This window comes from Odontesthes bonariensis, chromosome 13 (genome assembly GCF_027942865.1).
Source record: "Odontesthes bonariensis isolate fOdoBon6 chromosome 13, fOdoBon6.hap1, whole genome shotgun sequence".
NCBI classification, from domain to species: domain Eukaryota; kingdom Metazoa; phylum Chordata; class Actinopteri; order Atheriniformes; family Atherinopsidae; genus Odontesthes; species Odontesthes bonariensis.
The window spans coordinates 36321843-36336410 of NC_134518.1; the positions used below are offsets into that span (position 1 = coordinate 36321843).

At 45.8% G+C, this 14568-nt stretch overlaps 1 protein-coding gene across 2 annotated transcripts in view; it reads left to right on the forward strand.

Moving 5' to 3' along the window:
- fat2 (FAT atypical cadherin 2) overlaps positions 1–14568 on the forward strand; it is a 121299-nt gene that overhangs the window by 16394 nt on the left and 90337 nt on the right. For both annotated transcript variants that reach the window (XM_075482012.1, XM_075482013.1), the window contains exons 2-3: positions 2454–5720; positions 9348–9659. In XM_075482012.1, coding sequence (XP_075338127.1) covers positions 2483–5720; positions 9348–9659 — 3550 coding nt within the window. In that variant the 5' untranslated portion in view covers positions 2454–2482. The remainder of the gene's footprint in view (positions 1–2453; positions 5721–9347; positions 9660–14568) is intronic.

Sequence of the window (14568 nt, forward strand, 5' to 3'; positions counted from 1 at the left end):
CTGCCCTGTTTCTGCTCTGTTTCTGCTCTGTTTCTGCTCTGTTTCTGCCCTGTTTCTGCCCTGTTTCTGCTCTGTTTCTGCTCTGTTTCTGCCCTGTTTCTGCTCTTTTTCTGCTCTGTTTCTGCCCTGTTTCTGCTCTGTTTCTGCTCTGTTTCTGCCCTGTTTCTGCCCTGTTTCTGCCCTGTTTCTGCTCTGTTTCTGCCCTGTTTCTGCTCTGTTTCTGCTCTGTTTCTGCCCTGTTTCTGCCCTGTTTCTGCTCTGTTTCTGCTCTGTTTCTGCCCTGTTTCTGCTCTTTTTCTGCTCTGTTTCTGCCCTGTTTCTGCTCTTTTTCTGCTCTGTTTCTGCCCTGTTTCTGCTCTGTTTCTGCCCTGTTTCTGCTCTGTTTCTGCTCTGTTTCTGCCCGGTTTCTGTCCTGTTTCTGCTCTGTTTCTGCTCTGTTTCTGCCCTGTTTCTGCTCTGTTTCTGCCCTGTTTCTGCCCTGTTTCTGCCCTGTTTCTGCCCTGTTTCTGCTCTGTTTCTGCTCTGTTTCTGCTCTGTTTCTGCCCTGTTTCTGCCCTGTTTCTGCTCTGTTTCTGCCCTGTTTCTGCCCTGTTTCTGCCCTGTTTCTGCCCTGTTTCTGTCCTGTTTCTGCTCTGTTTCTGCCCTGTTTCTGCTCTGTTTCTGCTCTGTTTCTGCCCTGTTTCTGCCCTGTTTCTGCTCTGTTTCTGCTCTGTTTCTGCCCTGTTTCTGCCCTGTATCTGCCCTGTTTCTGCTCTGTTTCTGCTCTGTTTCTGCCCTGTTTCTGCCCTGTTTCTGCTCTTTTTCTGCTCTGTTTCTGCCCTGTTTCTGCTCTGTTTCTGCTCTGTTTCTGCCCTGTTTCTGCTCTGTTTCTGCCCTGTTTCTGCTCTGTTTCTGCTCTGTTTCTGCCCTGTTTCTGCCCTGTTTCTGCCCTGTTTCTGCCCTGTTTCTGCCCTGTTTCTGCCCCGTTTCATGCGTCTCTGGTCATTAAATGAAGGCTCATCTTGATGGGTCTTCTCTGGTCATTATGAGATAAAGTCTCACTTCTTTCAAAGTACTGAAGTGTTTTTGATGAGATAAGTCGTGCAATCGTAGGAACAATAAAAAACAACGACAAGCACAGATTAAGATGCAGATTAGTGTAAAAAAAGATGTGGGAATACTCCAGTTTTCTCACTGCTGAATATGAGAAACGACTCAGAAGTGAAAGTACAGCTGAAACAGACAGTTTGGTGAAAATGTGTCATACTGTTGTTAAAACACACAAACAGAATGAAAGCAGCAGTTTGGTGACTCATGCCAGCAGCACAGAGCTTGAACCGTTTCCATTTAGCTCACGGCAGAACCACCTTGTGTCATTTGCATGATACCAACAATTCAGACTGCAAATCTCACCTCAGAGCTTCGATTCGTGTTTGTTTCCAGTATTTGTCCCCCAAAGGAATACTCATGTTAAAGCTGTTTTAAAAGGACAATTGGCTGAAAGTAGGGCCGGGCACCGATTAAAATGTTTAATCTAATTAATCGCATGATTTCCCTGATTAATCACGATTAATCGCATTTGTACGCAGAATCCAAAAATGAATCCAAAAGTAGCGTATAGCTTTTAGCATATAGTTTTATTTTAAATGTGCTGCCATATGAATGAAAGTGCCATAACATTTGTTGTGCAAACACACTTTTAACATCAGCATCTTTCTGTAGTTTTTATGTAGAAGCCTCGCTCCTCTGTCTGTTTCCTTGAATGACTTGCTGCTATCAGTTGTGTGTTTTGCCTTTAACTGATATTTTAGACTGGAACTACTACGCTGAGAAGACAATTCAACTTGACTTTTACAAAATAAAAGCCTGTGAGCATCAGACTTTTACAAAATAAAAGCCTGTGAGCAACAGACTTTTACAGAATAACATAAATAATAAAACAGGGGTGGTCCGTGGCGTAGTGGGCTGAGCAGGCGCCCCATGTACAGAGGCTACAGTCCTCGCTGCAGCTGGCCCCGGTTCCAGTCCCACATCTGACGGCCCTGTGCTGCGTGTCGTTCCCCCTCTCTCTGCCCCCTGCTTCCTGTCTCTCTGAACTCTCCTTTCCATTAAAGGCACAAAAGCCCCCCAAAAAAATGTAGTTTTAATTTTAAATAAAATAAATAAATAAATAACATATGCGTTAATGCGCGACAAAATATTTATCGACGTTAAATAATTGATGCGTTAATGCGATAATAACGAGTTAACTCGCCCAGCCCTAGCTGAAACAGTTTGGCGTTTCACTTCTTTTATGGTTTGCAGTGACGGGTTTAGACGGATCGTGTTACGGTGTAAACATGATGGTGTGGCTCTAATGCACAAGTCGACACGATTAGAAATGAAGGGCTCCATTGTTATCTCTGAACAGCTTCTCCTGTACCTGGTTTATAGTAGATTAAATCTATTTACCCCCTTTTCTTTTCTTCTTACAGGCCTGAGGTTAATCCTGGAGGGACTAAAGATGGCCACTTCAGGAACTGCGCTCTTTTTTTTCGTTGTATTCCTCCTGCATGCGGCAGGGTGCCGGGGGGGACCGGGAAAAGGAAAGGACGGCTCTCCACTCAAGTTCACACACCATCTCTTCAATGCCACCATCAACGAGAACTCTGCCCCGCGGATGTACGTTGAGACGGCCGTGAAGATGGGCATTCGACTGGCAGACCCGCTGTGGGACATTAAATATAAGATCGTTACAGGGGACGACGAGAGCTTCTTCCAAGCAGAAGCCCTCTCCATTGGAGATTTTTGCTTTCTGAGGATCAAAACCCGCAGCAGCAACTCGGCTCTCCTCAACAGGGAGGTCAGAGACGCCTACAGTCTCACTGTGGAGGCAACGGAAAGCACCTTTGACTACCAGGCCAAGACGAAGGTGTTCGTCCAGGTGCTGGACACCAACGACCTAAAGCCTCTGTTCTACCCGGCCTCGTACACCGTGGCCATCGGGGAGGACACTCCCCTCAAGTCCAGCGTGGTCAGAGTCAGCGCTACAGACGCCGACGTGGGCAGCAACGCAGAGTTTTATTACTCGTTCACCAGCAGAGCTCATCCTTTCGCTGTCGATCCCTTCACGGGCACCGTCAGCCTGGTGAAGAGGCTCAACCACACCCGGGCGCAGCGCTACGACCTCACCGTGTTAGCAGAGGACAGGACCAAGAAGATATCTGGCATCCAGAAGTTTGGCAACGTGGCCCGGGTCACGGTAAACATTCAGAAGATGCCCACGGGCTCTCCTGTTATCACACCCCTCCCAAAAGCTGTGGTGTCTGCAGATGGAAGAGTAGATATCAGTGTCCACGTGGAGGCAGGAGTTAAGCCTGTGGAATCCCTCCATATTGTTGCAGGGGATCCCCACAAGTGCTTTGAAATAATCCCCTCAGGTGTGCAGGGCACTGACTTCCAAGTGATCTCGACAAAGAGGATTATGTGGTCTGAAACTCCATTTGGGCTCAATCTGTCCCTCCAAGCAAAAGATGGGAGCCTGCCAAGTTTACTCTCTCCAATTACACAAATCCACATTCCGGCCGGTCATTACAGCCCTTTGGCGTTCTTGGAGGACACCTACATAGTCGCCCTGAGTGAGTTTTCACCGCCTAAAACTTACGTGGTCAAAGTTTCCGCCACCCCGGTCCGTTATAACGTCACCTTCAGCATCAAAAACAATCCCGACAGCTCAAAATTCACGATGAACCCCAAGACCGGGATCATCGTGACAACGGAGAAGTTTGACTACGAGAGAAAAAGACGGTACGAGTTTGACGTCGTGGCCAATCACGGCGAAGCTGAGACCCACATCGTGGTGGAGATAACGGATGAAAACGACAACAGCCCGCAGTTCACGCAGACGTCCTATCAGGCCACGCTGGATGAAAACTCCCCCGTCGGGAGCAGCGTTCTGAAAGTCGCCGCTTTGGACCACGATAGGGACAAAAACGGCTTTGTGACCTACTCCATAGCTAACGCGGGTTCTTCGCCTTTCACGATCGACCCGTTCACAGGCGTCATCTCGACCTCGGAACCTTTAGACTACGAGCTGATGAAGCGGCGGTATCACCTGAGGGTCTGGGCCTCGGACAGCGGCAGCCCCTTCAGTCAGGTGGCCGAGCGCCCGGTGACCATAACCCTGAACAACATGAACGATAACGTCCCGCTGTTTGAGAGGGTGGGCTGCAACACCACCGTGCCGCCGGATTTACCCGTGGGCCGCACCATCGCCGAGCTGTCGGCCATAGACTTAGACGAGCTGCAGCAGCTGCAGTACGTCATCGAGTCGGGAAACGAGCTCCAAGTCTTCGACATCGACGCCGTGTCTGGAGCTATAACCCTTAAACGGCCCATCCCCCCGCAGGAGGGCTCCTTCACTCTGACGGTCGTGGCCACGGACGGGAAGCACCGCTCGGAGGCCTCGGTTGTCAGAGTAACTGTAACCCACAGAGGTGACGACGCAACACTCAGCTGCTTCGAAACTGGCATTTTTAAACGGCTGACCGATAAACTGATCGAGTTGATCAAGCCGGTCTTAATCAATCAGGAGGAAGAGTCGTTCTCGGACGTCCACATCACCAACCGACATTCTCCCTCCTTCGTATCGGGTATTCCCAGTTCCATTGACGTGGCTGAGAACCATCCGCTGAATTCCACCGTCCTCCAGTTCAAGGCCACGGACGGCGACTCCGGCTTTAACGGCAAGCTGGTGTACGCCATTTCTGGAGGGAACGAAGACGGCTGTTTCACCATCGACACGTTCTCCGGTGACCTTAAGCTGGTTTGCCCGCTGGATGCGGAGAGTAAGGAGTTCTACATCCTGAACATCACGGTCTACGACTTGGGAACGCCGCAAACATCCGCCTGGAAATTCATAGCCGTCAACGTCCTGGATGTGAATGACAACCGTCCCATCTTCGACCAGCCCAGGTACGTGGTCCGTGTGCCTGAAAACACGGAGGCGGACTCGGTCATTTCCACAGCTCGAGCGGTGGATGTGGACACCAACGTGAACGAGCGGGTGCGATACTCCCTCCTGACGTCCACCGAGTCGTTCAGAGTCGACGAGCTGACCGGAGACGTGATCGTGACGGGTCCGCTGGATCGAGAAAGCTCTCCCAGGCACGACCTCCGGATCGAGGCCAGGGACCAGGGCAGCCCTGGCCCTCAGCTGTTCTCCAGCGTCAGCCTGGTGGTGATTCTGCAGGACGTGAACGACTGTCCGCCCAGGTTTGCCCCCAAAGTGTACCGCATCAAAGTGGCGGAGGATGTGCCGGTGGGCGCTCTGCTCGTCTGGGTGGAGAGCGTGGACTTGGACCTGGGCGGCGGAGGCCTCGTCACATACAACCTGAAGAACACGGAGAGCGGGATTTTTAACCTCGACTCCTCCACGGGAGCCCTGACCCTCGAGCGAGAGCTGGACTTTGAGAGGCGGCCGTTTTACAACCTCACGGTCCGAGCCGTGGACCACGGCCTCCCTCGCTCGCTCTCGTCCTCCTGCTTTGTGGAGATCGAGGTTCTGGATGTCAACGAAAACCTCCACAGACCGGCATTCTCCGAGTTTGTGTACGAAGCTGCAGTGATGGAGGACGCGGCGGCGGGGACGCCTGTGGCGACGCTCACGGCTTCAGACAAAGATACGGGCAGAGACGGAGTCGTCAGGTACCACATCCATGACGGCTCCGGTCTGGGAGTGTTCTCCATCGATGAGGAAACAGGTACTTTGTTTTTTTTTAAAGCATTTTCTTCTCTTCTGTTTGTACATTCTGAGGCTCAAAGTCTTTTTTTTAAAAATGATGGAATCCAGTTAGTTTATTTAATTGGAAAAGTCTGTTGATCCTTGATGTGTCGGCTGCAGCCTCTCAGTGAAAGAAGCTCAAAATGTAGGAAAGTAGCAAGAAAAGTTGTCCTGAGAGGGCACTGAACACCAAATAATCTGTGGAAGTATTTTGGATTTTACAACATAGTTTAGAACCGAACTGAGTCACCAACAGCAGGACCTTTTCCGGAGGATAGTTAACATGCCACCACTTACAGGTCAAATCAAAATCAAAATCAAATCAAATTTATTTATATAGCACATTTCATGTACAAACAATTCAAAGTGCTTTACATAAAATAAAATAAATAAAAGAATTGCAGCAGGGAGTGTAAGAAGCATTAAAAATACATAAAAGAATATAAAGAGAAACAAATAAAATAATTTAAATTAATTTAAAAGGTCAGCAGGCTGTCGATCGCTATGGTTTCAGGAACTACTGATGGAGCCAAAATAGAAAACAAACCAACATCAACGACGTCTCTTAAAGGGACAGTTTGCCTCTTTTGACATGAAGCTGTGTAACATCCCATATCAGCAACATCATTTCTGAACATCTTCTTACCCCCTGCTGCGTCCTGTGAGCAGAGTTCCAGCCTCGTTTTGGTGTTGATGAAGGTAGTCCGGCTAGTTGGCTACTTGGAATGGGACGGGGGCTGTTAGAGCAATAACGAAGCTGTTTAAGAGCTGTAACACTTTTTTATTTACATTATTAACTATTTACATTAACAACCAGTAGGTGTCGCAATTCAATGTTATCAATGCTGTCTTTTAATGTCTGAGAATGGCAAAGCATTATTACTTCGGTTTAAAAAAAAAAAACGTTTTGGGGAACGTTGGCAAGGCGGCAGTGCGACTTTGCTAAGACGGCCGCCTTAACTATAATGCGCTGCGGGAAACACTGAAATGTATTGCTCTTGACGCAGCAGGGGGTAAGAAAATGTTCATAAATGATGTTGCTGATATGGGATGTCATACAGCTTCATGTCAAAAGAGGCGAACTGTCCCTTTAATATTTGGAAAGCTCAGTCAGGTGCTCCCACCTCCCCAGCGAGGCTGCAGATCAGTTTCAGGTGTAATTTCTGAGCTCGTCCAGTTAACCAGCCTCGGTGGAGCTGCAGGTTCCTGCTTGTCCCGACACATCATCCCCTGAAATGAACTGCTCAGAATGATCGCGTTTGCTGCTGGAATGTTCCCGTGGTGAAGAAATGGACACATTCATCAGTATTTGTTACCACAAGGTCAAAAGTGAGGAATTAAAATCTCTAAATAATTTTAATTCCACATTCGATATTTCTTGGCTTGTTCTGACAGGTGTGGAACTCATTGGCTGTTTACAGCAGTACATTTCCTCACGCTGTCCCTCTGAGCCGATAGGATGAGACATGTCAGCATGTCCTTTTCCCAGGATGCCCCGTGACCCCGCAGCATGGCGTGGGACATTCCATCAGCCTGCTGCTGCACTCGGGGCTCCGATAAAATCAGGGCAAATGGAGTCCTCTGTCGAAATATAACCTGTTCTGTGTGTGTGTTTAACCAATTTAACCAATTTAAGCTGCTTCTGAAGCACAGGAAAGTTCATTTCCATTGTTTACCCCCTCCTCAACCAGCCTTTGATTGCACGTTGTATCATTAAGTAGAAATACGTTGCTGAGCAACTTAAAATGTCCAATCCCACCTGATGGATCCAGTCCAGTTTCTTTCACACCTGAGGTAGATGAACATGGTGGATAAGCCCTCCAGGGTTTTTACATTTATACTTATTTATTGATTTGTAAATATGTTTTATAGATTTTTCTGGAAATTTTTACCCCACAAGAATACAGCACATGTTACATGTTATAATAACTACATGTTATTTCAATTTACACAGTCATCTCCAAAACACAGGGTACAATGTTCATCAGTTACATTGGCCAATTGAGTCCCCCCCCCACCCACCCACCCATAGGGCTACAGGTTCCCAAACACACTTAATTTACTTGAGCAACCAAATGAAAACTAGAAAAATAAAAGAAGACGACCAGGGAAGAAAAGAAAAAAGGTAAATAAATACACACAAACCTGAAATAATATAAGGGGGGAAATCCCACCAATGCAAAAGGTCATGTATATATTCAAGTCATTATCAAGGGGTTCTTAAGGAGTCATAATAATCAAGAAAGGGCCTCCATACCTTGAAAAATGATTGGGAAGATCCAAGATTTAAGGCAAGGCAAGGCAATTTTATTTATAGAGCACAATTCGTACACAAGGTAATTCAAAGTGCTTTACAGCTACATAAAATCACAAGAAGGCAATAAAATCATTAAAAAGAAATAAAAAATAAAAAACCCATTAAAAATAATCATTAATTCATTAATTTAAAAGTGAAGAGTGCAGATAAAATACTTTCAGGTGTCATATGCACAGCTAAATAGAACTGTTTTCAGCCTGGATTTAAACATTGTCAGAGTTGAGGCCTGTCTCACATCTTCTGGAAGACTGTTCCTTAAGTTCTTTAAGTGTGTACTTGATTTTTTTTAGTGATGCTCCGATCGATCGGCCGCCGATCGATCGGCCGCCGATCATGATCGGCCGATAATGCCCAAAAATAGCCTGATCGGCGATCGGAAAAATATGCCGATCAAAAAACCGATCACGTGACGTAAATTACTAGCGACCACTTTCTAATGTGGTACGTGACGTGTGTACAGAACCGAACAGGCAAAACCTCTACAGTGCATCTCGACAACATGACCTCTCCTGTCTGGAATTTCTCCAAAGTGTGTCAGAAAGATGTGAAACTTACTGCGGTCACGCCATCTGCGCTTCGGAGAGGCACGCTCGCGCTAGCTACACTTGAAAATCGAGTGCCCGTTTACATCGCGTTGTACGGTAAAGCGTGTGAGCGGATTTATGGTGCATTCAAGTGCACCCCGTAAACTCAGAAATCTATATCGAAGTTGATTTTTCATTTGTTGGAATACATACATCTGTCATTACTTGGTTGTTTTTTTACTACATTCTTTTTAATGATTAAAACAAAATGATAGAACAAAATTATTGAAGCATATTCAGAATCAAACTCATTTCTGCATAGTCAGATTTGAAAACTTCATTTAGAACCAAATCAAAATGTTCTCTGCCGACTCCAGATTCTTGTTTTACATGTCCCCAGCTACCTCTGGCGGTTTAATTTCTATAAATGGTGCACTCTCTGCTAGATGAAAGGCATGGAAATGTCCGATTCCTTCCGTGATCGGCAATCGGGCAGATCATGATTTTGGTGTTCGGTCCAAAAAATGCTGATCGGAGCATCACTAATTTTTTTATAACTTTAAGAAGTACATGATATCTTTGACCCAGTGAGAAAAGACATTTATGCATAATTAACCCCTGAGGCACAGCAGGGTTAGGGTTAGGATGAGGATGAGGATTAGGATTAGGGGTTAAGGGTTAGTGTTAGGGTTAGGGTTGGGATTAGGGTTAGGGTTGGCAGTAGTTCTCGTGTGAAGCAATGTTTTCTCCTCCTCGTGCACCTCAGGTGTGATTCGTACCAAAGAGACGCTGGACCGTGAGCTGGTGCCCCACTACTGGCTCTCTGTGTACGTCACCGATCTGGGGACCGAGCCGCTGGTCTCCTGGACTCACGTTTTCCTGGAGGTTCTGGACGTCAACGACAACGCTCCGGAGCTTTCCCAGCCGGTTTATTTTGCATCCGTCCAGGAGAACGTGGACAAAGTGAAGTCTGTCCTCCGGCTGTCTGCCACAGACGTGGACACGTCGTCGGAGGGGAAGCTTTCCTTCCAGATGCTGGAATCTCATCGAACCTTCTTTGACGTAGATCCCGAGAACGGTAAGGACCCTTTGGATTTATGCTTTACTGCAAATAAATCAGTTGTATGGCATCCCTCTGTGGGATCATTTCAGCATAAAGTAACAGTTCAGATGGCTTATATTCGTTTGCACTCGAGACCTCTGATAACTAAGTCTATGCTGTGAATCCGTAACGTATGTGCACCCCAACTTTCACTCAACACGGGCGACTAAAGGTGTAATTTGCTAATAAAGACCCAGAAAACTTATTAAATTTAGAAAATCTCTTGGATTAGAGGAGGAACATCTTTTTCTCTTCTACTTTGCTCTTAAAATATTGTCCAAAGAGATAATAATTTGTCATTTTAAAGCCGTCAGTTCCCTTCTTACCCAGATCAAGATCTCCGAGCATTTAAATCAGTTTAGTGATAAATTATTAAAAGGAACCCCGGCTATGATGACTTTCAGTTCTTAAAAGATACATATTAGTATCAGTTATAAAAAAGTGATATGAAAAACATTGTTGATGTCTTCGTTTTCTAAAATTATTTAAAAATAGTTAAACACGTAAGTCGCCATTGTTCGCAATGCTGGACAGTGACGTCACGAAGTTGTACGGCCGGCTTCGAACCCGTGTTCGGATGACGGCGCAGCAAAATGTCATCTGTTCAGCCTTTTCAATCATTTTTGGACAACACATAGTGCCAACACTTACTGCGGTGTGAAGAGGTAAGGTGAGGTCGTCGTCTGTGATGAGTGGCGGGTCCGATGTTTCGCCTGACGTTGCCGTAGCAACAGGTTGTCTGCTCAGGATAGCACCCACCATCTCCTCTCGGTCTCGTTTTTTAGCGCGCAGTTCACTCGCTTCCCTGGAACTTTTAGACACCTTGTGGGGGAAAATCGTCGGGAAAGCATCGGGTTTTAGCTTACGCTTATAGCCAGTCGCTCCGGTGAGCTATTTCATCAATTGCGGGCGACAAAAGTCCTCGAACGCCTCAGGAGAAAAGTGACGGGAACACAGCCACGGAGTTTTGGGAAGCTCTGTCCGTCCACAAGCATCTTCCCACTTTTTTCTCCTCCTCTTGTCCTTTGGAAAGGAGTGTATGCTGACATCACTCCCCTTGTTGCCTTTTGATTGAAAACGACAACCAAAAGCAGCACAGTGTGGCATTTTACCACAAACCTGCGTCAGATGCTAATAAGAAGTGCAGTGCTAAAAACAAAGATTTTGAGTTCTGCAACTACGTTACGTCATCGCCCCCAGAGTGCATTGCGCGCAGAAAACATGGCGTCTTACGTTGGTCAAAATTGTACGAAATACTGTAGCTTTTTAAAATAATGCCAATATTTTATGTGTTTCTAACAACATATTTTAGTATAAAAGAATATTTGTGGTCTATCAGGCTATATATGTCTTCATAACCGGGGTTCCTTTTAAGAAATGGACGCTTTGATTACATGTTGGAAATAAATTCAGAGCAGCTTGAGTTTAAGATGATTCCCCTCGGCCCCTCGAACATGTAACTGCAGCTTTTATTGGGTGAACATGTGTTAAACAGCGACTCTGGGATGTAATTAGACACGTTACACGTGGCGTCACCTTCCCGTTTCACACTCAGCTGGAGCAGAAATATGGGCCGCGTGCTTCCTCTGGATTGATTTACAAATGTGCTCAAACTCTCTTTGTGGTTATAAAACATCTGGAAGGTGCCGTTCCTTCTCTTCTGCTAATTGTTTCGTCACATCCGTACGTGCAACCGCGTCCCGATGGGCAGCTTCTCATTCTGATTCAGGGGTATCGGTGCGGCTGTAAAGCTCAGCAGACTGTTAGTTTTCATTAATGGGGTCGTTAAAATCTTCCAGTACGAGTCTGAGCAGCCAAAGCAGAGGCCGGGTGTGTCGGATCAGAGCTGAAAATATCATTTCTACAAAAAGCTACCCAACAAACTCAACTCATGTATGATCCCAAGAAAAAGACGAAGGTTCCTGGAAGCCTTGGGGTGTCTTTGGGTGTCTTTGGGCTCACGGCTGACAGTTGCAACCGAGTCTCCCTGTGCGGGCTTTGATGTTCGGGTAAATGAGCGCAGCACAAGCCGCTACACGTCCCGTCCTCCTCCCATTATCTCCTGTGCTGTTTGTCCACACCCCGGGGCCAGTATACAGAGGGATTACAGAGAGAGGAGCCCAGCTGTGTTGGGAGAGACGTCGCACAAAGACGGGCCCGGCAGGAGGTGTCGAAACAGCCCCGGAGTTTCATATTAAAACAAGCTTTCTGTGTGTGTGTGGATGCAGGTGTATTTGATATTCATTTACTCACGTACACCAGAACAGGTTGAAGGGGGTTATTGTGTCTCTGTGTGCTTTTTTATCTCGAAGGATTTCCAAACGTCAAGTCTTGGCTGCAGTCTGAGAACATTTAACTCCGTCTGACCTCAAAACTCGAGCAGAAACTCCACCAGCTTCCACACGTTGGTCCGCCAAAGGTCCTCATGGAGAACGTTTATTAAATTAGCATTAGCTGCTGTTTTAACCCTGAAAGATTTGCATCACAAAATCGTATTTTCCGAAAAAGTTACACCTCACAATCGCAGTAAATGCCGTGAAACAGGCGCGGCTGTCGGCAGGCGGCAGCGCGCAATGATACTGCAACCTAGTGCCAAGCGATTGTGAGGTGTAACTTTTTTGGAAAATACGATTTTGTGATGCAAATGTATTACTCTGTTGAACGCATATTCTTTTCAGAAGCAAAACGCTTTATTTTAAAAGCCCCAGCCAACTAGCCGGACTACTTACGTCACCGCCTAAAAGAGGCTGTAACTCTGCTCACAGGACGCAGCGGGGGGTAGGAAAATGTTCATAAATAATATTACTAGTATGGGATGTCGTACAGTTTCATGTCAAAAGAGGCGAACTATCCCTTTAATGCTATGCAAACACTCCTAATGAGATACCGCACATAAAGCTGTGAAGAAGCAGTGCTAAGGTTGGTGAATCTGTGGTTTCGCTGCTCCAGCTTCCTGATGCTCAGCATTATCAGGCTCATCTTACTCACTTAAACTCAAACTGTGCCCAGAGCGACACCCTCCAGTTTGGCTTTACAACTAAATCCTTAACTTTAAGGTCAATTGACTCTTGTGGAAATGGGGTCGCTGGAATATAAAAGGTCAACTAGCTTCTACAGATTTTTCATTTTCTTCTCTCTAAGTGGGGTTGTGACAAGCACTTAAAGGGAAAAGTCTGTCTCAGCAGCAGTGTGCGGCGGTCAGAGCGGCGTTACTCTGGTGAACCGGGGAGGAGCTCATCTATCAGCTGCCAACTACGCCACACTTTCACAGCTGTTCAAGCAAAAAATGGTCAAATTTAACCTCGTGTCACTACGGCAAAGTGAATAATGATAATAAGCACATAATATCAGATGGTAATTGTCCTGTGATGACATCAATAATGAGTTAATAATGAGGAGATTTGTGTTTTTTGCAGATTTGAGGATGTTTCTAAGGGCTTAAAAGGTTAAACTCATAAGAAAGGGTGTTTTTGGGGGATAAAACAGCAGCCTATCAGACCCAAGAAGCGAGTCTCTTTGTTGTTGTCTTCACTTTGGTTTTTGCAAACTATAATTACGAACAATTGGTTCACTTAGAATTGCAAAGTCATTGGATCAGCTGCTGAGTTCAGTTGATCCACCACGATAGAAACAAAGTCTGAAAGAGGTAAAGCCCCCATGAGTCGTCACTAATGGGGGTAAAGCCCCTCGGTCACGTCGGAGGTTGTTCTAGCAGCTCAATAATCTCTGATACAAATCGTCTGCTCACTCACAGCCGTCCGCCTCCGTAAAGGCAGGATTTATCTGAGACTGGAGAAATGAAAACAGGACGTTTATAGATCTAAATCATCATGTCGAAGGACAAAAAAACGTGCTGTTGAAACCAGATCTTTGGAACATGACCCGCCGTGTCTTATTCTCACAAATGAAGCATTTATTACTAATGTTCAGGGCTGCTGGTGTAGAAACCGGTCGTGTCTCGACAGGAGGAAAATGACTCATTGTTTTCTGCTCTGAGGAAAGAATCGAGAGCTACGCTCTGCCCTGCTGCATCATCCTCTCTGATTCAAACCTGAAGAATTTCTGTCAGCCAGGAATGTTTCTGCTTAAAAAAGGAAAATTAAATCTATCGGTTTCCTCAGAAAAGGACACAATGTAGGTTTCATTGTTTGCTGAATAAAAAAATAAAAAAAACCCAGTTGTGCACTGACAAGGCCAGGCAAGTTAGGAATGTGCCTATTTTATTTCATTAAGCAACAACCTATTCCTCACACTGCAGAGAGGGCTGAGCTAGCTGTCACAGAAAGCAAAGAAACGTGCACATTCAGCTAAAGTTGTGCACAGAGAAATCAGTAATATCGAGTATAAAATGTTTAGTGTGTATTTTATCTGTGTGAATACTATTAAACAGTTAAAAGTGCCATATGATGCCCTTTTAACTCAATTTTAACCTTATCCTCACAGCTGCAGGTTGATAAGTTACGGCTAGAAAGCTTCAACTAACAGAGTAACCTGGGAACAATAATGTTCATCTTTACACTTCACACTGATATATGTGATTCTTTTTCCATAAAACGACAGTTTTACGGCTTCATTATTAATACAAACTGACAGCTACTGTTAAAAAATAGAACGTTTATCCATAAAAGGTCGTTCTCATCCAGTAAATTGAAGCTAAATTAGCTGTTTGAAAAGGTTCATTTGCTGCCCTAATGCGTAGTTGATATCTGCATTCATTAAGCTTTCAAAAAGCCTCCCAGATTTACTCAGATGGAAGCAACGAGCATCATAATAATCTCACGTTTCCTCTCAGAAAGGCAGCTGCGGCGGCTTCTGGCTGAGATGTTACGTCCTGTAAATGCTACGGATGAATAAACATGCACATGTGGGCAAAGTGTTGTGGCCA